The sequence below is a fragment of the Sus scrofa genome, chromosome 5 (genome assembly GCF_000003025.6).
Source record: "Sus scrofa isolate TJ Tabasco breed Duroc chromosome 5, Sscrofa11.1, whole genome shotgun sequence".
Classification (NCBI taxonomy): domain Eukaryota; kingdom Metazoa; phylum Chordata; class Mammalia; order Artiodactyla; family Suidae; genus Sus; species Sus scrofa.
The window spans coordinates 6,631,750-6,658,108 of NC_010447.5; the positions used below are offsets into that span (position 1 = coordinate 6,631,750).

Sequence of the window (26,359 nt, forward strand, 5' to 3'; positions counted from 1 at the left end):
TTACTGTTCAAAGAGCAATGTTTAGTTGTACAACACATAAAGTCTAGCAACATTTACACAACCAGTTTGAGTGTTGGCTTATTTTCAGTTGGGAAAATTAACCATAATGTCACCAAAATGTTGGCTGGGACTGGTAACATTTAAGAAGTGGGTCGTTCTTGCATCCCCTAGGCTTGGGTCTCTTGTTCCATCAGGGCTTGGTTGTAGATGAATGGCCCACAAGTCACCAACCTTTGAGTTAGGTGTGTCCAAGTAGAAATACTGGGGTGGTGGGCAGGGGATGTTCCATAAAGACGTAATGTGTGGGGCAGTGGCAGCCGACACTCGCAAACATTCATGCACCTGATGAGGGGGCTCTACCCTCCACTAGGGATTGTCCACTAGCCTACAGTGACTGACTGTAGCCAGGGTAGTTTGTTACTCACATTGACGGGGTGGGGACAGGGTGGTAGGAGTAGTCAGGGGAGGTGGGAATGGATCCCTCTTATTGCTAAGTGGTCAGAAGGGTGCTTTTTTTCTTCCTAGAGTTCACATCTTATGAGTTTCTGGAGGGTTTTTTTGGTGTGTGTTTAGTTCTTATTTAAAGTTTTAGGATAAGGAAGTCAACTCCAGAAATGTCTCTTTAGGAAAACCACTCTTCCCAAGTGGCTGCATTGTCATGGGGTAGGGAGGGTGTGCGACTGTACTCTGGGACCAGCCACAAGGAGTGATTTAAAAAATGGGGGGGGGGGGAATCCTAGCCCTTGCTCCCCCACATCTCTAATGACCTATCTTTATAAATAAGATTTAAGCAATGAAGGAGACACCCTAGTCCCACACTGGGGCTCACACAGCTGACGTCAACAAATCTGACAAGCAGAAAAGTTGCTTTCTTGACCCTCTAAGGGAGCCAAGAGTAGCTCATGCAGATGAATGGACAGGGAGCAAGGCCATTTCCCTTGAAGATGGTTGGTTACAAGTAGCTGGTATGGGTCTGCAAGGGCAGAAGAAGCTCTTGGCGAGTTCTTTTGCCCTAGAGATGGGCTAGGGCCGGCTGACACAGACGATGGAGGAGGGCAGTGCTCGCGCTCTCTAGAGCTCCATTCCACTGGGAGGGGAGGGTGGTTCGGATCAATGGAGGAAGCAACTGTCCTAAAGAGGCAGCTGGCCCCTCCCACCTGCAGAGGGCTGGGAGGGGCCGTGGTGGTGGGCGGGGCCCGCACAGCACTAAAAGGGGCGTGGCCCTGCAGCAATACGCTGAGAGGAATGGAGGGAGGAGCGGCGCTTGGAATGGCCTTCATTCAGCAGTGGGGCAGGGGATGGCTGGTACAGGTGGAAGGACAGTGCCCAGGAGGCCTTCTCCCTGCGGGGGGAGGAGGGGTTGAGAACGGTTGAGGGTGTGGAGACCAGCAGCTGGCAGCAGACACACAGAACGGCTTCTCCAGGGAGGCTGAGATATGGTTGAGGGGTGCCAAGCAACATTCTCCTACTCAGCCTCTCCGACGCCCCCACCCCCACCCCTAGACCTTCCCCCCTAGGCCTCCATCTCCATATAAGCCGGGATCCCTCTTCTGTTGAAATGCAGCAGTCAACCTCTGGGCTCTAACCCTGCTGCTGTTCTGTCCTGACAGGTGCCTACCCTGGAGTGACTTTGGGGGCGATGCAAGATGTGGGTGGGATGGGTAAGGAGCTTTCAGGAAAGTGCGACCATAAATTGCGAGCCACTGGCAATCTGATCCCCCACCTCTTTCTCTCCTGGTCCACTGAATCTTCTTGGCCTTCCTTAAGTCTATGTGTTTTCCTAGCACCTGAGTGATAAGGGACTATAAATGCTGGAATTTGCAGAGGACCGGTAAAACACCTAGGGTTGGACGAGGAGATGGAACAGGACGTTGTAAGAAGTTATGGTAAACTGTATCACTTGTTTCCCCTTGCCTAAGGCTACATTGTTACCCCAGCCCCAAATGTCAGCCACCTAACAGACCAAAGGAGAAAGACTAAGTTGTCTCTAAAAGGACAGGGGAAATATATGCATTAATAAATAGAGGGCGGACAGGAAAGGCAAGAAAAGGCTCCATGTATGACTGTGGGTATCACTGGGAATGTCTCCGGGCGTCAGGAGGGGGAGCTGGAGAAAAGCAAAGGAAGACAGACAAAAATGCAATTGGCTTCAACTCCAGAGAGAAAGGGAAAGTAGAAGAGGGGTCAAGCATATACAAAAAGAAGGGAGAAAGAGAGAAGCCCGTTTTAAGAAGGAAGAATCCTAATAGAAGGGAGGTGTGGTTTAAAACTGTCTTTGAAGCCAAACTACCAAGACAAATACAGTGTATTATTGGTCTTGATACTTCTTTAGACTCAGTTCTTCTAGAACTTAATGCCTAAAAAGAGGCGGCCTCACTTGACCCGCACATGTGCGTCTTTAACCAGACCCTGGGACCTGCATAACTTGCTGTATCTCCTCCTTGGCTGGGCCACCCACAAGCCCTGGGCCAGTTTCAGGGCTCACTGCAGCAGCTTTCTTTCCCATGCCTCTCTATAGATCCCATTCCTCTTGTAATCTCCGTTTGTACTGTCCCGTGATTTTAGCTGTGATTTTAAGTGGCCTAAAGTCATTTCTGGAAGTAGACCAGGCATCAGTCCTAAACACAGAAACGAAGCTGATGTGGGTTAGGCTAAATAGAAGTGAAAGAAGTCAGAGGGAGCAGGATGAAGGAAGGAGGGAAAAGGGGGAGGAGAGAGAACGTAGGGACAAGGCGGGGGAGCACGGAAAACAGCAGCCTGCGATGGTGACAGGTGGTAGCTTTCAGACAGTGACACGGACAGAAGTGTGGCGCTCTCCTCTCCACTTCTAGGCACTAATTCTTTCTAGGGGAGCCCAGCTTCTCTGCTCCCCCCTGACCTTTCTTTTCCCTGAAAGTTCTAGCCTTATCCCAGACCACCCTGGGCTTCCAGGGAGGGTGAAGTACTCCACTCCCCGCCCCCGCCCGGGGCCTAGCTCCACAGACTGTCCTTGGAGAATCTGGCAAGTCACTGTGTTTGCAGGTGGGTTCAGAGATAAGAAAGAGTTACCTGTGGCTCACCTGCTCCCATCATTTTTAAATGAAACCTCCCCCAGACCTTGTGAGTGAGGCACTCGGCTGTGTTCTGGGACACAAGGAAAGGAGACAGATAATGGACAGCCATGGAGGAGCCAAACTTACAAGGGACTTTGCAGGGAGGGCAGTGAAAATACCTCAGCCCTGCACAGACACGCGCATGCACGCACGCACGCGCACGCGCACACACACACACGCGCATTCTCTCACATGTACACACACACACACACACACACACACGTGTGCACGTGCACACTGTAGACAAGATGCTCCACAAATATCAGACAGGCCTGTGGGACAGAGCAGAAAGGAAGAAGGTGGTTGGTGGTGGTTTGGGGATATGTGTGTGTGTGTGTGTGTGTGTGTGTGTGTGTGTGTGGAGAGGTGAGTATGTGTGATGATACAGAGAAAGGGTCGTCATGGGTTACTGTCGTGGCTTTCCTCTGTGTCCACGCTCACCGGAGGGAGGCCGCCATTGTCATTGAGCCGCTTGGCCCTGTAGGTCTCATAGTGGATGTTGTGTGTCACTTCCTTGAGGTCCTGGAGGTGGGTCCTGAGGGACACAGGGCGAGAAGAGATGGGGATGTGATCAGAGGCAGGAGGAGGAAGAGGGGACCCAGGTCTGAGGTCAATGCATCATGCCCACAGCCTAGACCCAATGGCTGGGACCCACTGCAGAGAACCAAGGGTACCTCTTCAGCCCTTTTGCCTTCAGGAGGGGAGCCGGGACAGGGACAGGAGGCTGGCAGAGAGACCTGGAGACTGAGGAAGTGGGTCTGGACAGATGGCCTCCAGACCTCAAATAATTAAACTTACCACCTGACGGGAGGGGTACATCTTACCTGATGACAAAGTCTCGAAGCAGGGCAAACTCACAGTGGTTGAGGTTTTCCACTGTGAATGAAACCAAACAGGTGGTCATTTCACTCGGGCAGCAATACCGGCAGGTGAATTTCTGCTCAGGAGGCACTGTCCCCCCTCCAGAGGTGTGCTCATCTGAATAGTGCACTGGATTTTATTCAGTGAACTAGTCATGAAGCAGCTACGATGGCGCAATCCTGTTCTGGACTCTGTGGAATAATAGCTAATAGGGACTATTATGTTTCCCATTTTAGAGTTTTCTATAACACTAGAGTTCTAGAAAACTGGTTCCTTAGGGAAACTAATACACAGGGAGCCTCAGAAACTTACCCCAAGGCCTAGGACACAATTCCTATCCTTAAAGAGCTTATACTCTGATTGAAAGACAGCAATGCACATAGAAAATCATGGAGCCACCTTAAAAAGGTCATACTCAACGTAGATTGAGCCTACTATTTGCAAACCACTTGCTAAGGATGGTGGGAGCAGAAGAAGATTAAGCCATGAACCCTCTAGTCCCACAATTCTAATAGGCAGGCCAGAAGTCCTCATAAATTCCATTCAAGGTCGATGATGAGGAAATGCTATTTTTTAAAAAAATCCGGACACAGGGTCATGAGAAAAATGAGAGTCGACATGATACAATAGGATGAATTTGGTTTGGGAATCAAAATATCTGCTCGACAGAAACTGAAAGAACATTGTCAATCAACCCCCATTTTTGAAAAATCAAAAGGGACTAAAGATAAAAAGGTATAATATACAAATGTAATACGTGATCTTGAGCTGATCAGGGATCCAAAAAAACCCCACCAAAGATATTTGGGGAATACTTATGAAAATCTGAATCGATATTGCATATTAGACATTGAAATATATATAACCGCTCTCAAGTCCAAGTTTCACCACTAACAAGTCATGTGATCTTGGGCAGGACACTCAACCTGTCTTGAGACACCAGCACCTCAGCGCTGATGTTCTGAGAACAGTCACGCCTGCCCTGCTCCCCTCAGAGGGTTATCATAATGAATTTAGTCACTGAAGTGATTCTGAGAACTTTTGGAATCACTGTGACCTTCTCAAGGTCACATCCATTCCTAAAAAGACAAAAATGGCAGCACCCGAACAACCCTCCGGCAGTTTGTCAGATGACGGCCCCTTTCGCATGCAAACCTTTCTCTGATTTTTCTCGCCCTTATTCATCTCTCCATGTTCTGAACTCCTGTGACCTGTGAGTTTAGTGCCTCCCAGTCAGGTGCTAAATCCATCCTTTATTGCTTCTAGCCTGTGAGTCTCGTCTTCTCAATTACTGAGCCCCTTACGGCACTGGCTGGCTGGCATTCATTTTATATCTTACATCCCAGGACCGTGCCTCGCCCCATCGAGGCTTAATAGATAAGCATAATTGACCAGCAGCTAGTTCTTCAAGAAGATGCACTGAATTACCTTCAATGATCCCCCAGGGAGTTTTTCGGCCGAGGACCCGCTTGCCATTCACTTGGTATTCCTTGTCGCTTCCCACCACAGCGAAAGGCATGCTCTCCTGCTGACAAACCAGACACAGGTGCATGTCAACCTCCTACCATCTGGGCCTCCGAGGGCAGGGTGGCATATGGTCCTGCTCCTCTAGCTCTGAACCGTACTTTTTTTTTTTTTTTTCCTTTTTTGGCCGCTCTGCATGGCGTAGGGAGTTTCCGGGCCAGGGATCAGATCTGAGCTGCCACTGTGACCCAAGCGGCAGCTGCAGCAACGCAGGATCCTTAACCCACTGCACCGGGCCAGGGATTGAATTGGCATCCTAGTGCTTCCAAGACACCACTGATCCTGTTGTGCAGCAGCAGGAACCCCTGAACTGCATGTTTCTGAAGCTCATTCAGTGATCCCACTGATGGCAAGGGCAAGGCCCTTGTCTCTTAAAAAGAGCACTAGGAGTTCCCGCTGTGGCACAGTGGGTTAAGAACCCAACTGCAGCAGCTCAGGTAGGAGTTTGATCCCTGGCCCAGCACAGTGGGTTAAAGGATCTAGTCACATCTGTGGCTTAGGTCACAGCTGCAGCTCAGATTCCTAGCCCAGGAACTTCCATATGCCACGGTGTAGCCATTTAAAAAAAAAAAAAAAAGCACTAGACTGGGAGTCCAAAATCCTGGATCCAACCCCTGCTGCACCCCTGTTTAGCTGGTCAACCTCAGTAAGCCACTTTCCTACAACTGGAGAATGCTTCATACTCTTGGCAGCACGTTAACAGGTTTGGTTGGATGTGGGACAACTCTGTGAGCTACTAGGAATGACACCCACCCAACTGACAGCCAAAGTAACTGAAGCTTCACCTTGCTTCCCACACTGGCAGAGGCCCACAACCTCTGACCTCCCAGAGCTTGAGGGCCACTTTCTGACATGCACAGGCTTCTCTGCTCCACCAGATGTCTGTTCCCAAATCTATGTGCCTGGGGTGGACTTGATATTGCAATTAATTACCATATAGCCTAAGGTCACGTGAGTGTGGCAACCCCGTTTCTCTGAAAGTTAAGTTGAATATCTCAGAAAGACTTGATAAAGGCGAGTGTATTTTGTATTAAGAGTGGATCTACCTTGGAGTTCCCATCATGGCTTAGTGGTTAACGAATCCGACTAGAAACCATGAGGTTGCAGGTTCAATCCCTAGCCTCACTCAGTGGGTTAAGGATCCGGCGTTTCCGTGAGCTGTGGTGTAGGTCACAGACGCAGCTTGAATCCTGCATTGCTGTGGCTGTGGTGTAGGCCAGTGGCTACAGCTCCAATTTGACCCCTAGCCTGGGAACCTCCATATGCCGCAGGAGCAGCCCTAGAAAAGGCAAAAAGACAAAAAAAAAAAAAAAAAGAGTGGGTCAAAGAAGAGGTCTTGTCTTTACATGAAAAGAATGTTTAATGAATGTGATATGTTTTATGATACTTTAACTTAACCATTTAGTAGAAACATTTATTTTAAAACATTTAGGATTTGTACGCTTCATTTTTTAAAATGATTCCTTCACTTCCATTGACTTTTTCAATTAACTGACCAACCATCTGTCTCAACTACATCAGGTAAGCGGATCCTACTAGCATATCACACTGGATGGAGAAGGAGACTCAAGATGAAAGCAAGTGATCTGTCCCAGGTTACAGTGTTTCATAGAAAAACTCGGACTAGAACCCAGGAATCTGATGCAGAATCACAAAATAGCAGAAGTTTAGAATTAAGAGGGACCTTAGAAATCACAGAGTTCCCGTTGTGGCTCGGTGGTTAATGAATCCGACTAGGAACCATGAGGTTGCGGGTTCGATCCCTGGCCTTGCTCAGTGGGTTAAGGATCTGGCGTTGCCGTGAGCTGTGGTGTAGGTTACAGACTTGGCTTGGATCCCATGTTGCTGTGGCTCTGGCGTAGACCAGCGGCTGCAGCTCCAACTGAACCCCTAGCCTGGGAACCTCCATATGCTGCGGGAGCAGCCCAAGAAATGGCAAAAAAAAAAAAAGGAAATCAAACAGGCCGATGGTTTCTAAGCCCACTTCTGTGAAGCCTTAAGATCCCCAGAAGATAGCGCAGGGGCTCCTGAGAAGGTAAAGCTCTGTGCCTGTGTCACTTAGCCAAAGCAGCTTTATGTTTTATATATTGGAGTTCCGCCTGACATTTAATTTTCTAAAGAGTTTTTCTAGGGAAGTTCCTGTTGTGGCTCAGTGGTAATGAATCCAACTGGTATCCATGAGGACGCAGGTTCAATCCCTGGCCTCACTCAGTGGGTTAAAGGATCGGGCGTTGCCATGAGCTGTGGTGTAGGTCGCAGACATGGCTCAGATTCCATGTTGCTATGGCTGTGGCATAGGCCAGCGGCTATAGCTCTGATTCGACCCCTAGCCAGGAATTTCCATGTGCCACAGATGCAGCTCTAAAAAAAAGACACACAAAAAAAGAGTTTTTCTAGGGAAAAAAAGCTATAAACCACTCCCTGAGTCTGATCTCTGAATTGTATAGAAGAGGAAACTGAGGCAGAGCTCGGATAGAGCATAGACACCTTGGATCCCAGCCTAAAGCTTCTCCTCCCTGTGCTCTTCCCTCACCCCAAACCCTGGTTTTACTCAGCCCGGTGGGGGGATGAGAGGTCTGGGGATGGACAGACCATTGGCTTTTTGGGTGCAGGGTTCACAGTCCTGGCCAGGCCCCCAACTCCTCAGCTTCCCCCATTTTACTTCTGGTTTGGGTCAGGCAAGGGTCAGGGAGCATGAAAAGGGAAAAGCAGGTGGAAAGAGAGAAATGGTATGTGATATGCATACCATGGGGACCAAGGTGGGCATCTGTGTGATAAACTGAGTCCCAGGCACCTACCCGTATTTTGTCATTTTCTGTCTTGTCCTCCAAATCCTCATCAAATTCCTTCTGGGGGTAGAATTCAATGCCATTTACTTCAAGCTCCTTTCGGACCTAGAGGCAGAGAGGAGAAGCCAGGTAGCCAAGTGTCAGAATGATGGGAGCGAGAGCCATGTGTTTGTGTGCATGGATGTGCAAGTGTGTGTGGGCTGACATCAGAGGCATGAATGCAGCCTCTGATGATCCAGCCATGTCTGAATTCTCCAGCAGGAGAATCCTGAATAAACAGGAGCCCCAGTCATACAATTGCTACAGCTCACCCCAGCCTGGGATGAGGAAGAGTCTCGAGGTATAGCTTGTGCATCTTGGGGTGCGTGAGATTTAGACAAGCAGTACAGCTGAGAACAGATTCCACAGGGCAGTGCTCATGCCATATGTGCTATGTGCTTGCTTGCGGAGGAGAGATGCGTCCCCCGACCCCAAGCCTCTGTTTGTCCTCTTTCAAAGCTCAGCTTAAGACACCTCCTCCAGGAAGCTATCCGGTACCTTTTCAGTAACCTACTTGATTGTAAGTTTCTTAAAGGCAGTCTTTACACTTCTGCATCTCCCCAGCCCTGTCCCCTGTGTGTACAGCCCAGGATCGAGCTTATGGAAGGTAAGAATAAGGACTAGTGGGCAGCTGACTAATGACTCTAGTCCTTCCAGCAACATGACTGGGAGCAGTGGTCTCTCTTGTGCTTGGTGATTTCTGTATTCAGCGGTCTCTGCCGATAAGTTTGGAGGGTGGGAAGAAGGCTGGAGCTGCACTGACGTCTCTTCCCCATTGGTCGCCAGACACCAGCAGTCCAGCCTCTTTAAGAAGGAGCTGGGTGGGAAGCAGGGTGAGAGGGTGGCTGTGATAAGGGAGACGAGAGGGCTTGAACCAGAGGAGGGGGAGGCTGGGGTGGGGACGGGAAAGCGAGGGGCCTTCTCACCCTTTGCTTGAATTCAGACTTCTCCTCCAGGGTCATGGTGTCAGCCTTAGCGATGACAGGAATGATGTTCACGACTTTGCTGAGGTGTTTCATGAACTCCAGATCGAGAGGTCGCAAGCTGGGGCCCAGAGAAGGCGGACTGTCAGAGCCACCTTGCCCTCCCCCCTGTTCAGCCACCGCCGCCCCGCCAGGGGTCCCCTTGGGCTGGGAGGCCGAGAGGCTGCTCCCTTTCCTCTCGGAGGTCTACCCACCACCTCAGAGCTGCAGAACAACCGCAACTCACCACCCACCGCACGTGGTCCGGCAGCCCCCTTTCTCTTCCTCAGCCGACGTGTACACCCTGGCTTTCCTTTCGCCCCATGCAAACGGCTCCTTCACAACGTTTTTGTTTTTTTAACGTCTTTTCTGACCTGGGATTTCTTTCTCCTGGGAATAGCTGTGGACGGTCATCCCTGCCCATACGTCCCTGTGTCAGGGTTACATGCGTGCCTCTTTTTTTTAAGGGCTGCAGGTGCAGCATATAGAAGTTCCCAGGCTAGGGGTTGAAACAGAGCTACAGCTGCACGGCAACGCCAGATCCAAGCTGCCTCTGCAACCTACACCACAGCTCACGGCAACACCAGATTCCTAACCCACGAAGCAAGGCCGGGGATCAAACCCGAATCCTCATGGATACTAGCCGGGTTCGTTACTGCTAAGCCATGACAGGATCTCCGCATGTGTGCGTCTTTTTCAGCCAATGGGGCAGCACATTTTGACAGGCCTCCTCCCAGCCCCCGGGTAATCCTATAGGGGTCCAGCTGGGGGCCTGGGCGCTCCGCCATCTGAGGGCCCAGCTTCCACTGGATTTTGAGGCCCCAGTCTGGCTCTGGTTCATAGTGCAGTGGACTCATCAAGTCAGGCTGCCTGCTGGCCTGCTCTGACCTTGGGTCCAGGTTCGAGAGAGGGATAAAGCTATCTTTTTGTTGAGTTCCTGAGCCGCATTGTTGAAAACCTGCTAAGTGCCTGGTTCCTCCAAAACTTGGGGCCTGCCTTTCTTGCACCATCTTCTCAAGAACTGAACCCTGGTCTAGCAGCCAGGCCTCGGGATAAGTCACGAGACCGCCTCAACAGGAAGGCTGCCTGCTTGCCCATTTAGCTCTCTTCACCCTCTGCCGGCCCTTCCTATCACACAGCCCTGCCTGATACGCCCAACCTGAGTTCCCAGCATGCTCTGCCTGCTGCCTGCCTTCCTCTCCAGACACCTGGCGCCTTAGGCTGCGCTGCCCCCCCTCCAAATGCCTACAGCCACGTCCCACGCCTGCCTGAAACACCAGCCCCAGTCCTGTAACCCTGCCCCTCCCCATTTCACCCTTCTGGCTGCCCCCAACCCTAGGCGTGTGCAGAGCAGGCATCTACTGTACAAATGAGGAGCCTCCTGCTCACCCCCCCGCAACCTCTCTCTGCTGGCCCAGCCATGCTGTGATGCTGGAACATCAAAGAACAGCATGGGGGCTGATGCTGGTCAGCGCCTCTCTCCCGGTGAGAAAGTCTGGGGGATCACCGGGCCATGACTCTACCGGGGCCCATCTGGCCCTCCCCAGCCGAGTCCACGTATTGGCTGTCCCCTCCAGGCTGGACACAGAGGATGCAAACCAGAGCCAGGCCCGGGGATGGGGGGAGAGGACGGGTACATACGAGTGTCCAGTCGGGGAGATGAAGTAGAGGCAGCAGTGGACACGAGTGTCAGGGATGCGTTTCTTCCTGGCGATGTTCACCTCCTCCTTCAGGAACTTCTCATACTGCTCGTTGATGTATTTCTCAATGGGCTCCCAGCTGGGGGCGGGGGGCGGGGGGTGGGGGAGAAAGCAGAAGGACGGTCCAGAAGGATAAGACCCGGGAGCTCACCGTAGGCAGGGTCGGGCAGCAGTCCCCTTACTTCCGGCCTCGCCTGGTGGGTCTAGGGGACTGCTGACCCTTCTCCCGTGGAGGGCTTTACCTGTTCGCAAGGGCGGAACTCCCCCGGGGACCGAGCCCCCTGCCTGGGCCACAGGAACCTGCAGAACCCCATCCGACTCCCAAGGGCAACCCACACTTGGCCCGTATCCATCACTTATTAGCCGGGAAGCTCTGGGGAAGTGTCTGCCCTTCTCTGAAGCTTATTTTCTCATAAAGAGAGGACCCAGAGGTGCCTGATAAGGTTCATGTGAGAATGAGCACAAACAGAGGTGTAGGATTTAACAGAGCCATGGCGCAGAGAAAGTACTCGCTCGTGGCCATAATTCATTGTTCTCCTGACTGTGGTAATAACAGCCCTTCTCTGTCAAGGAGCATGTGTCGAACCAGAGACGAGAGCAACCAGCCACTTTCCCACGATCAATACAGCCAATTCCCAGTTGTGCTGTTCAGCAGCCCTATCTGTCTGTGGCAGAGCCCAGTGCCCTCACAGAGGCACGGCTGTCTCCAGCCCTGTCTGGGAGCAAGCGTCTGCCTGGAACCTTCCATCAAGTGGGGGATGTCACTTGCCATCCCGTTCTACAAGGATGAAGTCGTTGGCCACTGCAGGTGGCCTACGATGCCCCGGAAAGGAATTCAGGACAAAGGACAGGATAAGGCTCTCTGTGCTTTAGGAAAACAGGCCCTCAGACAGTTATGGTTCAGAAAAACATTTATGGACCCAAATTCTTGCATCTCCCCCTCCTTAGAAAAGCATGAAAACCATTAACTGATCTATCTATTCCTTTTTTTTCTTTTTTTTTTTTTTTTTGCCATTTTCTTGGGCCGCTCCTGCGGCATATGGAGGTTCCCAGGTTAGGGGTCGAATCAGAGCCGTAGCCACCGGCTTACGCCAGAGCCACAGCAACTCGGGATCCAAGCCGGGTCTGCGACCTACACCACAGCTCACGGCAACACCAGATCCTTAACCCACCGAGCAAGGCCAGGGATTGAACCCGCAACCTCACGGTTCCTAGTTGGATTGGTTAACCACTGAGCCGCGACAGGAACTCCCTGAGTTATCTATTCCTTTTGACTAGCAGTAGTCTTTTCCTCTGTGTGTGTGTGTGTGTGTGTGTGTGTGTGTGTGTGTGTGTGTGTGTGTGTGTGTGACTGCACATGTCCTCTGGCCAGAAATCACACACAGGCTGGCCTGGCCCCCGACAGCAGTTGCTCAGAGCTATCTGAAAAGCGAGTCTCGGAGGCCACAGCAAGACAGGGAATAAAACCCAGCTCCCAGCTCCGACACAGGGCTTTTCCATGGTCGACACTTTCATCTACGCCTGGCCCGTGCATGCCGCCTCGTCTCGGCTGATGCTCCTGAGGCTTTGCTCTGTGGATTCCCAGAGGCTCTCCCGTCATGAAAACGCCCCTTCCTCCTGTTTTGCACCCACCCTCTCTCTGTCCAGGGCTGTGACATCTGGCTCACAGGCCCCACTCTCTGCCACAGCCCTCAGGTCAGCCTGGATTCGCACCCCAGCTCGCCTTACTGTCTCTCCTCGTGGGGGTGAGATCCACCGCATCTCCAGGCAACCCCTTGGCTGACATCCCCTCTGCACGGCCCCCTCTCCCTCCCCACGCCGGGGCCCCCCTCTGGGCCTCTCCCCTTGCCTCCTTACCACCCCCCCCGCTCCCAGCTTTCAGCAAGTCTTCCCGCTTAACCCCTCAGCACGGAGGGCGCAGATGGTTCTCAGTGTGTGTGAACCTGGCCGGCCCACAGTGTCTGCCCCGCTCTTTAGGGTGGAACTCTCACAGGCAGAACGTACCAGTTTTCATTGTTGATCTGGTCTCCGAAGCCCGGGGTGTCGATGACAGTCAGCTTCATCTTCACGCCGCCTTCTTCTATTACTGGGGAGTGGACAGAAAAAGCACCGGGGAGGTCACTCCTCCAGCTGACGCCAGGAGCCCCACCAGCTGCCTATCCGCCAGGGAGACCCGGGCTCCTTCCTTCTGCAGGACGAATTATTGGGAAAGTTCGGGGTCCCCACCCAGAAGGCCCTCCTCACTCCTTCCGTCCACATCCGCCCAGGCTTCACCATCCAGCTCAACTCCCATGTTGTTCTTCTCCAGTTCCCTTTTCTGGACTCAAGAGTCTGAAGAACTGGCTCCTTAGGGTTTAGGTTTAATTCTATTCTGTCCCGTGGGTGCCTTCCACGTGCTCACGCCCAAGCAGCCCCAGCCTTTCCCCTTTTCTGGCAGAGGCCCCTCTGAACGGCGCCTGCTGGGGCCCCAGCCTGGCCCTCACCATGCCCAATAGCTTTGATCTCCACCGTCTTGGGGATCTTCTCCTCCCGGTTCCAGCTGGAGGCCTTGCGGCTCACTTGGGATTTGAAGAGGGTGTTGACCAGTGTCGACTTGCCCAGTCCACTCTGACCTGCAGCAGGACAGGAGGAGGGTGAGAAGGCAGGGAGACCCCCGCGTCCACCCCCAGGCCTCGTCTACCTCCCCTGAGCTGACGGAATTCTAGAGCTGTGACCCCAAACCCTTGTCTGACCACTCACTGGGGAAAGATGAGGCTGGGCAGGGATGGGGAGGGTTTCCCGCTCGCTGCGGAAGGACCTGCAGAATCGACGGCTGGATTCCATGTTTCTCCTTCTGGAAGCCCAGGGCCATTGGAAAAGGGACAACCTCTGCGTTTGTCTCATGTAGTGGTTTTGTTTGTTTGCTTTTGCTGCACCTGCAGCATGTAGAAATGCCCAGGCCAGGGATCGAACATGTGCCATGGCAGCAACCCAAGCCACTGCAGTGGCAACACTGGATTCTTAACCCACTGTGCCACAAGAGAACTCCTCGGTTTTGTTTTTTGTTTTGCTTTTGTTTTTGGCCTAAGTTTTGTAGTCTTTAATAATACGAAAAGTAAAGACAGAATTACTGTGCATACTGACACTTCAGTTGTGCAGATTTCTTTAAAAGGAAGAGTTCCATAATTAAAAAGTATTTGAGGGAGTTCCCAGTGTGGCTTAACCGGAAACAAACCCGACTAGTATCCATGAGGATATGGTTCAATCCCTGGCTTCGCTCAGTGGGTTAAGGATCTGGCGTGGCTGTGAGCTGTGGTATAGGTCGCAAACACAGCTCAAATCCCCCATTGCTGTGGCTATGGCATAGGCCCAAAGCTCCAATTTGACCCCTAGCCTGGGAACTTCCATATGTCACAGGTGCGCTCTGAGAGTTAAAAAAAAAAAAAAAAGGTATTTGAAAACCACTGGTGTGAACAATGCTTCCCAAACTAACATGCATAAGAATCACGCCGGCAGGCCTTGCAACTAATGAGCGGTGCCAGTACTGCCCGGATGCTGTATGGGCTCCTCAGCCCCACCCCAACCCTATGAATCAGAATCTGCATTTTAACAGGACTTCAGATGATTCATACGGACAGTAAAGCCTGAGAAGCACTGGTCTAGAGCATTCCTGCTGTATATCAGGACAGGGGTCAGGCTGAGAACTAGAGCCTAGGGTTCTAGATTCGACTGTGCTTTTCCCCTGAAGGTCTTGGACTGGCCATGCTTGCCCTTCTGGGGTTAGTTTCTCTTTACCTGTAGGAGGGAGGGAACTGGATGAGACCAGGGATGGTGAATAAGCTACATTTCTCAATTCACCTGATCAACTGGCAGTCGCCACCTATCTAATGTTTCAAACGCTCCATCTGGGCTCAGTACTGAGTGTGTGCTGTGACTGACCAGTGATGTCTGCGTGGGCCCTGCTGGGGACAGAAATGGTTCACATGTCTGGTAGCTGCCATTCTAGATCTGGGATTTTCTAAGGTCACTGTTCATTAATTTTTTTTTTTTTTTTTTTGGCTGCACCTGTGGCATGCAGAAGATCCCAGGCCAGGATCAGGCCCAAGCCACAGCAGTGACAATGCTGAATCCTTAAACACTAGGCCACCAGGGAACTCCTCACTATGCATTCTTTTTTTTTTTTTTTTTGCTTTTAAGGGCCACACTTGTGGCATACAGAGGTTTCCAGGATAGGGGGGTCGAATCAGAGCTGCAACTGCCAGCCTACCTCTCAGTCACAGCAACACCAGATCCTCAACCCACTGAGTGAGGCCAGGGATTGAACCCTCATCCTTATGGATACTAGGCGGGTCTTAACCTGCAGAGTCACAGCAGGAACTCCCTCACTAAGTTTTCTTGCGTGTCAGCTGCTGTGCTAGAACTGAATGTAGAGTGTGGAACAAGACATCCTCCTTACCTTAAGGAGGCATTTGGTGTGAAGGAGACCAACACATAAACAGATGATGACAATATGTTGTGACAATCACTGTGAAAGTGGTACCCACAAGGTATTACAACAGTGTACCACAGGGAATTTAATCCAGTCTCTCTGGGACCAAGAACTTCTAGGAAGAAGGAGCTACTAAGCTTAAATCTAAGAATGACTTCAAATGACCCATAAGAAGCTGGAAGGGAGTTCTAGAGGGAGGGAACAACATAAGCGAAGGCTAAGAGGCAGGAAAGAACATGGCAAGTCCAGGAGAACTCTGCCTTATTTTTTTTTCCCCCTCCCAACTTCATTTTTTCTTTCTTCTTCTTCTTTTTTTTTTTTTTTTTTTTTTTTTTTTTTTTTTTTTGGTCTTTTTAAGGCCGTACCCACAGCATATGGAGGTTCCCAGGCTAGGGGTTGAATCAGAGCTGCAGCTGCCAGCCTACGCCACAGCCACAGCAACGTGGGATCTGAGCTGCATCTGCGACCTACACCATAGCTCATGGCAATGCCAGATCCTTAACTCAATGAGCAAGGCCAGGGATCAAACCTGCGTCCTCATGGATGCCAGTCAGATTTGTTTCTGCTGAGCCACAATGGGAACTCCCATTTTTTCTTTTTAAAAAAATTTTTTTATTATTGTCAATTTCCAATGTTCTGTCAATTTCTGCTGTCCAGCAAAGTGACCTAGTCAAACATACACATGTATACATTCTTCTTCTCGTGTTACCTTCCATCATGTTCTATGACAAGTGATTGGCTAGAGTTCCCTGTGCTGCACAGCAGGACTTCATTGCTTATCCATTCCAAATGGAATAGGTTGCATCTCCTAACCCCAAACTTCCCGTGCATCCCACTCCCTCCACCTCCCCCTTGGCAACCACAAGTCTAGAACTGTTCCTTATAAGTGAGGAGTAGAATGTTACATGGGAAGTGGTAAGAGGTGAGTGGCGAGGCTACATCAGGCCGGACTAGGAATTTAAATCCTTAAACTTATTGAAAGATTTTAAGTCGAATGGGGGACTTGAGTTATGCAGTTTGGAAAAATTATTCAGTGACAGGTGGACCCTGGATTGAAGGACAAAGGAGACAGAGAACCAGGAGGGTCAGGGCCACTCAAAGTGTGGCCTGTGGCCCAGATGCCAGGGTCCATGAACCATAAGCCACTGGGTCTTGAGATAAGAAGTTCCTACCAGGAGTTCCCACTGTGGCTCAGTGGTTAGCGAATCCGACTAGGAACCATGAGGTTGCGGGTTCGATCCATGGCCTTGCTCAGTGGGTTAAGGATCCGGCGTTACCGTGAGCTGTGGTATAGGTTGCTGATGCGGCTTGGATCCTGCGTTGTTGTGGCTCTGGCGTAGGCCGGTGACTATAGCTCCGATTCTACCCCTAACCTGGGAACCTCCATATGCTGCGGGATCGGCCCTAGAAAAGGCAAAAAAAAAAAAGAAGTTCCCACCAGAAAGTAAACCAACTCAGGTCAGACAGCACAGTTTCGTTAGCTGATGTTTTTTAGAGCCCGACTTTCTAGATGATTTCCATTCTGGCCTAGCTCCTTATCTCTGAGCAGCTCTGCGTCGAGTGGCCGCAGTGATCCAGGTCAGAGAACCCCTCTGGCCCAGGGATGTAGCGGTGGAGGTAGAGACACAGGGACCGACTTGAGAGAGATTTACGGGTAAATCAGCAGGACTTGAGGATGGAGGGATAAAGGAGGAGGAAAGAAGGATGACCCCTGAGCCCAGTGTCAGCCACCGAGAGGATACCTCACGAGGTCAGCAAAGGTCCCTCCTCGCTCTCATATTCTGTGACCCAGCGACCCTACCTTCGTGTCCAATGTCCGGAAATTCTCTCTCAACTTAAAAGGTCTACCCAAGAGCCGAAAGAAGACCACCCTTCCTCTGGTCCTGCCCCAGCTCTAATGATGCCCCAGGCCACACACTGAGAGCGGCCACAACATCCACCCACAGCCCTGCCCGGTCCCGGCCAGCCTTGGGCGGAGAAAGGGGTCAGGCCTGTGTGATCAGCCCAGGGAGCGCATTCCTCCGAGGAAGCGCTCATTCTAGGGAAGCCGGGCTGAGGCCGTCCTAGAGGAAGGAGCAGGACGGCCACCGGGACCTCGGGGACCCCGCGGCCACCCTACCGACGACCATGATGTTGAAGTCGAAGCCGGTCTTCATGGTCTTCTTACGCATCTGCTCGATGATGGTGTCGATGCCAATGTAGCCCAGCAGGCTGGAGTTGATGCTCACGGGCTTCATGGGCACGGCCGGCTTCGGCCTGGGCTCCGGCACCAGCTCTGACATGGCTGTGTCCGTCCTGGCCTCCGGGAGCCCTGCAAAGCCAAGCAGGGAAGGGTGGGCTGCAGGAAAGCAGAGGGCACACAAAGCCACACGATTCCCTTCTGGACCCAACATCATACAAACTTGGGGCCTGGAAGGGACCTCAGAGGGCACCCAGTACCCGTCTCTCATCTCACAGATGAGGGGACTGAGGCCTAGAGGAGAAAGGGCCCGCCTAGGAACACAGGGCAAGTCAGGGGCACCGTCTGGACCAGTACCCAGACCCTCCAGATGGACCGTGCTGCTCCAACGCGCCACAGCCGGGGGTTTCTCCACCTTGGGTCTGTGGACATTTTCGGCTGGATGATTGTTGGAGGGGGCTGTCCTGTGCTCTGTGGAATGTTTCGTGACACCCTTGGCCTCTACTAGATGCTAGTGGTAGCCCCCCAGTTTAATGACCAAAAATATCTTCAGCTAGTGCCAAATGTCTCCGGGGGGCAGAGGGGGTGGGTCACAGCCTCAGCTGAGAGCCACTGATCTAAGAGATGACAGTGGTTATTCCAACCTGAGTCCAGCCTCCCTCAGATAAAGGGCAAAGACCTTCTAGGATTCTGGACCTGATATCCACTGACTGACTGTTGCTTTGTCTTTTAGAAGCACGGGGGGCTACCCCGTCTCTGCAGAGTACACCTCACCCTGTCCTCCCAGCCTCGGGACCCCATCTCTTCCATGAGCACTGCTGCAAAGTAGGGGTGATGTGCCCTGAGGAGCCCCAGACACCCTCTGAGCCTTAGCTTTCAATCTGAAGAGTAATAAGTCTCCCCTCCTTTCCTTTTTGGCAGCATATGGAGATCCCGGGGCTGGGAACCAGATCCAGGGCACGGGTGTGACCTGCACCGCGGCTGTGGCAGCCGGGGATCCTTTCACCCACTGTGCCAGGCTGGCACTGCAGAGCCGCCGCCACCACCAATCCCGTTGCACCACAGTGGGAACTCCATCAGTCTCCCCTTTGACCGCTGGAGATGAGACCGGAGCAGGCGGACTCACGGGCTGGCTTAGATGCCATGACATAGTGTGTTCTTGCCATGGTGGGTAGCAGAAGAAAAGGGAGGCTAAGATCATAGCCCTGCCCCCGTGGAGAGAGCGCAACGTCCCTCTGTGTCGGGCAGATCACGAGTATCTGCACATACGAGAGAAATCCATGCGTTTCCTCACCAGCCCACTGTCCGCCAGGCTGGGTTTCAGGACAGGGCAACTCCATGCCCTCCCCGCACAACAAGTGTGCATGGTAAGGAGCCTGGCTCTGCTATGTGCCAGCTGGGCGGGCTTGGGGGAACCACCGCCCCACCCCCACCCCCAAGTCTGCTTCCTCCTCTGTAAACTGGTCAGGGCCCTGACTAAGGCTGCGGGGAGCCCTGCACACGAGATGTGAGGGCTAGAAGCACCCACACAGTGCCTCACTGGTCCGGAGGTGAGGCTCCGGGCGCCCTTTCAAGTTCACGGTGTGTCAGGAGGGGGCATGAAGCAGGGCGTGCGAAAGCACTTGTTAAAGGCTAATTACACAGCAGAGTGTCAGGACACCACGCTCTCTGGAGGCCCCCTTCCAGCCTCGCCATTCTAGAATCCTATGGTTCGTGGTTACCGCCCCGCAGGGTCCCAGGCATCCAGGGAGGACGGGTGGAGCAGCAGATGGAAAAGCGGGAGGGGGACAGGAGGACCTCCCCCCACCCCGAACCCAGCCAGGAGTCTGTTCCTGGGCCCCCACCACCTGCTCCTTCGCGGGTCCTGGCCAGACTCTCTCAACTGGAAACTGCTCTTCTCTCGTCACTCCCGGGCACGGCCAAATCTCACAAAGTCTCTGGACCTCCCTGGGGCTGGCGTCCTTCCCTCCTGCTTCCTGGGAAGCTGTTGCCAGCCGGGCGGCTCCAGAAGGCAGCAAGATTGGCTCAGCCTTGCAGCAGCTGACTCTCAGCAGCCTGGCCTGCGCCTCCGCCCTGCACGTGGCTCCTGGGCCCAACTCAGCACACCTGCGCTGGGGGCCAGTGCCCCACTTTCCCGGCCCAGCTGCTCCCACGGCGGCCCTATTCATGCCCACAACCAGCCCATTTGGTGTCCACAACCTGTACTGCAGGGTAGGGGTGTGTGTGTGCGTGTGCGTGTGCGTGTGTGTGTGTAAGGGGCCAGGAAAACGGGGGCTGACATCATTTTGCGGACCTGGAAAGTGAGTCTTGCATTTAGTTATGAGAGTTTTTGTGAACACATTTAGAAAGTGGCCTGCTCAGCCTGGCCTGTCAACCGCAGCATCCTCCAAGACCATGCCCCAAAGACAGAGCTTGGATGCAGGAAGGGGCTGGCCTACCAAACTCCCAGGCAACTTCTAGGGCCTGTTCGCGTCCAGCAAGCACCTATTGGCACCTATGTGCACACTGCACAGAGCTCCTGCTAACAAGCTGCCCCTCCCAATCTCATGGCAAGGACACGCCAGTCACATGCTAACCGCCACCACCCATTGGCCAGCTGTACTGCAAACTTGTGGTGGGTCACTGTGTCACAGCCTTTGCCAGAAGAGCCTTGGCCCGCTCCAGCCCCTGGCTTACTTGTCCTCCTCTTTCACCATTCAGCCGAGTGCCACCCCTCAGGAAAGCCTCTGCTTTCCCATCTGATGTGGATGCCTCTCCTCTGTGCTACCTGGGCCCTTAAGCACCTTAGGACACATCGCACCCGTTCATTCATTCATTCCCTCCATCCCATCCAGGCCATTCCACATGCTGTCAAATGGGAGCCTACCCCAGCCAAACCCTAGACTAAAGACCAAGGACGCTTTTGGACCCCAGACAAGGCCCTGGCCCCCAAGGGGCCCCTGTTTGGTGAGGGTGCCTGACAAGGACAATAGAGACCTCCAGGGCACAGGACAAATGCTGTTCAGGAGTTGAATTCTGAGGCTCCATCCTCTTCCCCTACAGCTCCCCAGTCCCGCCGTGCCAGCTCCGGGTGGGCAGCTGGACCACACTTGACTCCTGGAGGGGTGACCTCTGGGAGCCACAGTGTTCTCCTCAGGAAAACAGAGCCAGTGCCTACTTTGCTGAGCTACTATGAAGCTTATACAAAAACACAAATTACCTGTCACTGAACACAGGCCAGTTCCCATCCTTCCTCAGGGCAGGAGCCATGTCTTAATGATTTCTGTGCCCCAATGTACCTAGTGTAAGAAGCCACTCGGCAATGAATGAATGAATGAATGAATACGAGCCTCCCTGCAGGCAGATGCTACTTCAGAGCCATCACCTTTCTCATCTGATGCTGCTCCCTCAGCAAGGCAGCTGACCTCCAAACAGCAAATAGCTTGTGGGTGAGCCACAGTCAAGGGGGCAGACTCTGTTTTGACACCTTCTCCTTCCCCTATAACAGGGATTGGAGGGGGGCTCCCCAGGATGGGGAAGAGCTCAGGATATACATCAGATAGGCCAAGCTGCCTAGATAGTTCTTGGGGTTCCTCCTAAGCTCCCTGCTCTCCCAGGGCTCCCGGAGAGGAGGGGATCTGTCTGCAGCACCCCCTGCCAGGAGCCACCTGCCCCTTCAGTGCTCCAGGGAGAGACATTTGTCCATTTGATTCAGCTCTGGCTGAGTCCCCACAGAAACAGCACCTCACCATCCTGGTGCCAAGCAAGAACCCCAGTGCTTTTACAGGCAAAAGAAAGGCTTTGTCTTTGTCTGGCCCAGGGACCCCACCCCTCTGTTGGGAAGGTGGCAGCAGTGGGGAGGGGACCTTTTCAGAATAGCACCTGCCTCCCTGGCTTAGTGGGTGTTCAGGGGGTGGGGAGGTTCTTCTTTCCGGAGCTGGAGCTCTTCCCCAGCCCCCCGCCCCTGGCAGCCTTCAAGACCCCGCCCCCACCCGCATAAGCAATTCCAGTCCACCTGAGCTTCTGCCCCGGCTCTCAGAAAAGGAAGGAATCACAAAAGCTATCTCAGTACTTTCCCACTCACAGGAGCAAAGGGCCCTGGGATACCCCCTGCCTCCATCCCAGTCCTCTGGAGGCCAACGAGTTCCCTTGGAGACCACCAGCTGGTGCCAGTCGCAGCGGGCGCCTGTGTGTGGGGGAAGGGGTCTATGTGTCAGCGCACAGGTCTCTAATCTGGCGGTAGGTGGCCCTGGTACCTGTGCGTGGCGTGCGAGTCTTGGTGTGCTCCAGCGTGGAGCTTTCTGTGCGCATCTAGGTGCCCGCCTGTGTGTTCACGGGTCTCTGTATCTCCCCGCATTTCCGTGTGTGCATTTCTCAGGGCACATATATCTCGGAGTGTGTGCCACCGTGCGTGCGTGTGTCCCTGCATATGTCACCGCGCGTGGGCTCCTCGGTGCATCAACCCTCCCCCTAGTGGCATCTCCAGCCAGGCTTTAGGGGGCCGCAGCCTCCTCCCGGCGGGCGCCGGTGGCCCAGCCGGCCGCCCTACCTTTGGACATGAATCCTCCTTTGTCTCGGTTCCTCCGTGAAGATGCTCAGGGCGCGGGGCTGCAAGGCTGAGCGGGGCGCGGGCTCCTCCTGGGCCGAGCAGCCCCTGCAGCCGGGCCTCGCCCCTCCGCGCTCTCCGCCCACCCGCCCAGCCCGCGGCCCGGCCGCGCCGCCCCTGCGCCCCGCGCCGCCGCGCCCGCCTGGGACTTGGACTCTGCTGGCTCCGCGCAGCGCTGCCCCTGCCCGCGCGCACGGATGCCGCCGCCGCCGCTGCCACCCGCACCACGTGACCCGCGCGCCCGCCCCACCGAGGGCCCCTCCCCCTCCCACGGCGTCGGCGCCCGCACCGGCTCCCCGCCCGCCCGCAAGCGAGAGCAGGCAGCCAGCGCCGGCTGCAGGTCGCCGGGGAGGCGCGCAGGGACGCTGCGCCTGCAGGCTCGAGATGCCGGGCCTAGGAATGTGCCCGCATCCCAGTCCCGGTCCCTCCCTCTCTGTCCCGCTGGGGCGGGGGCGGGGCGGGGGCGGGGTGGTGCGCAGGGGACCGCTGGCAGCCGCGGGAGGCGGTGCGCGCGTGCGTGAGTCACACGGTGGTGGGGATGCTGGGCTGGATCAGCGCGGGTCTGCCCCTGATTCAGGGGCCCGAGTGCCAGGCCTGGTTCTGGGATGATGAGCCCTATGACCTTGAGCTGGTCAGGAACTTTCCTGAGCCTCAATGGACCCATCAGAAAAGTCTTTCTTGTATGCGATCAACATTAACGGACAGCATGCTGCCAGGCCTTCAGGGACCGGAATGAGGCTCATAATTCAAGTCCTCAAAGAGCTCTGGGCTGGTGGAGTAAGACCGAAAGCTGAACTGTCTTTTTTCTTCTTTTTTTTTTGGGCCGCACCCGTAGTGTATGGAAGTTCCCAGGCTAGGGGTCTAATCGGAGCTGTAGCCCGCCGGCCTACACGGCCTACACCACAGCCACAGCCACGTGGGATCTGAGCCGCATCTGTGACCTACACCACACTCACAGCATATGCCGGATCCTTAACCCACTGAGTGAGGCCAGGGATGGAACCCGCAACCTCATGGATCCAAGTCAGGTTCATTAACCACTGAGCCGCCACGGGAAGTCCCCAAAGCTGGACTGTCTTAATTCAGGGGGTGGGGTATATATGCGCAGGGTGGGCACCCTGGGGAGAGGGGGTTTGGGAGGATGTCTTGGAGGGGGTGAGGGCCAAGTCAGAAAGGCAAGTGGAAGGCATTCTGTGAGAGGGCAGAGCAGAGGTGAGGCAACCCAGAGGCGAGAGCTGCATGGTGCTGGGGACAACAGAGCAGGGAAATTCCAGACAGGGATATAGCGCTAAGAGGCTGGAGAAGTCCAAAGCCTTGGAAGCCAGGCTAAGGGGCCTAAGGAAGATAACCGTGAGTCACCGACAGCTGTGCAGCAGAAAGTGCTGCCGTGAACCATGTGAGTCCCTCTGGCAGCTGCGTGAAGAAGGAGGGGGTGGCCTCATAGGGGCAGAGAGATGGAGAGGAGGGGGCAGCCAGCCCAGTACTGAGGATGTTGGAATTAGACTGGATGGGATGAGGGAGAGAGAAAGAGGAGGGGACCAGGTTTCTAGAGTGGCAGTGCCTGCAGCTGCAGGAGCAAGATCAGGGCGGGCAGGTGTCGGGGCAGGAAGGGACGTGACCTGGAGTTGTCTGGGTTGAGGGGTCCAGCAGGCTGCTGGCTTCCACATCTGCATTTCCGGAGAGAGGATTGGTCTGAAGATGGAGAGCTGAGGACCCAGAGGGAGGAGTGAAGACCAGAGCCTGGGCGAGCCCCCCGGACTGAGTGTGCAGAGTGCCACGAGAAGGGGGTCTGACAACCCCAATGTCCAATTAAGCCACTGGACTGGATGCTTTCTGAGCATCCGCCAGACCCAGAATCTCTGAAATGTCAGGAATGCAACTGCCCAAAGTAGAATTCCCAGATCTGGGCTCCCATGAGTTTCCTGCCACCAACCAGCTGTGTGACCTTAGGCATGTCACAGCCTCTCTAAGACGAAGAACCTCTCGTCCTTACGTTGGCCTCTGTGCAGTTCTGTGTAGGGCTGTCAACATACAAGTCTCCAGCTCACCTAAACGGCTGGAGACAGGTGACCAAGAAGGAATTCCAGGTGAGGCAGCTTTTAAGCAACAGCTACCTTCCTGAAAGGCTGAATGTGATTTAGAGGGTTTCAGGTAAGACCACTTCTAACAGCTAGAGGAGCCTGACAGTGTAGACTGTTAGATGAGGCACCACTTATTGAAGTGCTGGTCTGTATTTTTATGTAGGTGGTTTGCTTTTAAAACTGGACTCAAAAGAAAAAAAAAAAAAGAAAGAAAGAAAGAAAGAAAAGAAAAAGAAGTTCCCATCATGGCTCAGTGGAAATAATCTGACTAGCATCCATGAGGACAAGGGTTCAATCCCTGGCCCCGCTCAGTGGGTTAAGGATCCCGAGTTGCCCTGAGCTGTGGTGTAGGTCGCAGATGCAGTTTGGATCCTGTGCTTCTGTGGCTGTGGTGTAGGCCAGCAGCTGCAGCTCTGCTTTGACCCCTAGCCTGGGAACCTTCATATATATGCCACAAGTGTGGCCCTGAAAAGACAAAAAAATAAAAATAAATACAACTGGACTCAGGAGTTCCCATTGTGTCTCAGTGGAAACGAACCCAACTATATCCATGAGGATGCAGATTCGATCCCTGTCCTCACTCAGTGGATTAAGGATCTGGCCTTGCCATGAGCTGTGGCATAGGTTGCAAACATGGCTCAGATCCCGTGTTGCTATGGCTGTGGTGTAGGCCAGCAGCTGCAGCTCTGCTTTGACCCCTAGCCTGGGAACTTCCGTGTGCTGTGGTGCAGCCCTAAAAGGACAAAAAATAAATAAATAAAATAAAAAATAATAAAATAAAATAAAACTGGACTCACCTATAGATCACCTGATTATTTGAGCTTTTCAGGGAACAAAGAAACACTCCTGGAATCCATGCTAGAGGACATGGATTTAGCTTAATTGCTCTCCCACAGATTACCCCATCATCTTTCCTTCTGACAGCTTCCCTCAACTTGACCTCTGACTGGCAGGTGGGGACCCAGCTCAGGGTGAATCCCCTGTGTTCTGTCCCTCAACCCCATTCCCCTTTTCCCCAATTCTGACCTTAAAGTCTCCCCTCCGTTTCCGTACCTATCCAAGCATAGTCCGTCCCAGGCATACACCTCCCTGCCCCCTCGGCGATCGAGTACATCCCCAGCCCACCTCTGGCATTTACCTCTGCTTTCTCTGGCCAGGTCCAGCATGGTGATCTCTGTGGCCAGGTCTGTGGCAGCATCGGCTGTCACATGGTCCAGGGCTGGATCTGGGCTTCTGCTTAGCATTGATGGGTAGATAGCAATATCTGATGTAGTCAGGTTAATGACACAGTCCAGCGCGATCTCCCCAGTGGCTGGGTCTGGGGTGACTGGCACAACTGAACCCATGGCTCTGCCCAGCCTGCTTGTTGTATGCATAGCAAGAGAATTGGTAGTTATGTCCAGATTGGCTGTATTGGCCCTGCTGAGCACCATGGCTCTGTCTGGCCTGGCTGTGCCCAGCTTGACTGGGTCTGGTACTGCCAGGTCCATGGCTGGCCCCCCTGTGGTTGTGTCTGGCTTGGCTGTGCCTGCTGTAGGTATGGCTTTGCTCACCTTTTCTGGGTCTGAGGTTACCAAGTCCATGACCATGCCTGGCTTGGTCGTGCCTGCCGAAGCCAAGTCCGTGGCAGTGCCCAGTTTGGGATCCAGATCAGGGAACTCCGTGCCCATGTCCAGTCTGGAGGTGTTTGGTGTAGCCAAGTTGACAGCCAAACCAGGTCTATTGGCCGCTGTGGCTAAATGTCTGGCTGTGCCTGGCCGTGTGGGGTCCGGAGTAGCCAGATCCATGGCCATGGCAGACCCCGTGGTAGGAGTGGCCCTTTGGAGCTGCAGCCGGGGTCTTGGAATACCCCTGGCCCGGGGCTTGCCTCTTCCTGGAGAAGCTCTGGTGGGCACATGGGCAGTCGCTGGGACAGGGTGCCTCTGACCCCCTGCGCCTGGCCCTGCAGGACCTGGTGGACTCTGAGCTAACCGAGCTTGGAAAGGTAGGGTCAAGTATGAACTCACCAGGGGCTTCTCCACCGTGGGCATCTTGCTGGGTTTGGCCAGACCTGGGTTACCTGGGTCCTCGGAATGGACC

At 53.7% G+C, this 26,359-nt stretch overlaps 1 protein-coding gene across 4 annotated transcripts; it reads right to left on the reverse strand.

Annotated features, from left to right (window-relative positions):
• Positions 1-26,088, reverse strand: SEPT3 (septin 3). 4 transcript variants are annotated; one of them, XM_021091437.1, is made up of 11 exons: positions 25,419-26,088; positions 17,555-17,746; positions 13,451-13,579; positions 12,972-13,053; positions 10,909-11,046; positions 9,232-9,349; positions 8,276-8,371; positions 5,382-5,478; positions 3,917-3,968; positions 3,534-3,627; positions 1-3,364 (listed from the first exon to the last, which is right to left on the reverse strand). In XM_021091437.1, the coding sequence occupies exons 1-11, from the start codon at positions 26,071-26,073 to the stop codon at positions 3,281-3,283; spliced, it is 1,737 nt and encodes a 578-aa protein (XP_020947096.1). In that variant the 5' UTR covers positions 26,074-26,088; the 3' UTR covers positions 1-3,280. The 4 variants fall into 4 exon arrangements, with proteins under 4 accessions (XP_020947096.1, XP_020947097.1, XP_020947095.1 ...); XM_021091438.1 differs by having other exon boundaries at positions 1-1,342; positions 5,382-5,481; XM_021091436.1 differs by having other exon boundaries at positions 5,382-5,481.

Bases quoted from the DNA above. Each gene is read 5' to 3' on its own strand.
- SEPT3 (XM_021091436.1), bottom strand. From the start codon at position 26,073: ATGGCCATGGATCTGGCTACTCCGGACCCCACACGGCCAGGCACAGCC. The intron at 8,372-9,231 runs GTGAGAAGGCCC...CTCTGCCTCTAG, and splicing joins AGTCTGAATTCAAGCAAAGG to GTCCGAAAGGAGCTTGAAGT. The intron at 5,482-8,275 runs GTAGGTGCCTGG...CTGGTTTGTCAG, and splicing joins CAGAAAATGACAAAATACGG to CAGGAGAGCATGCCTTTCGC.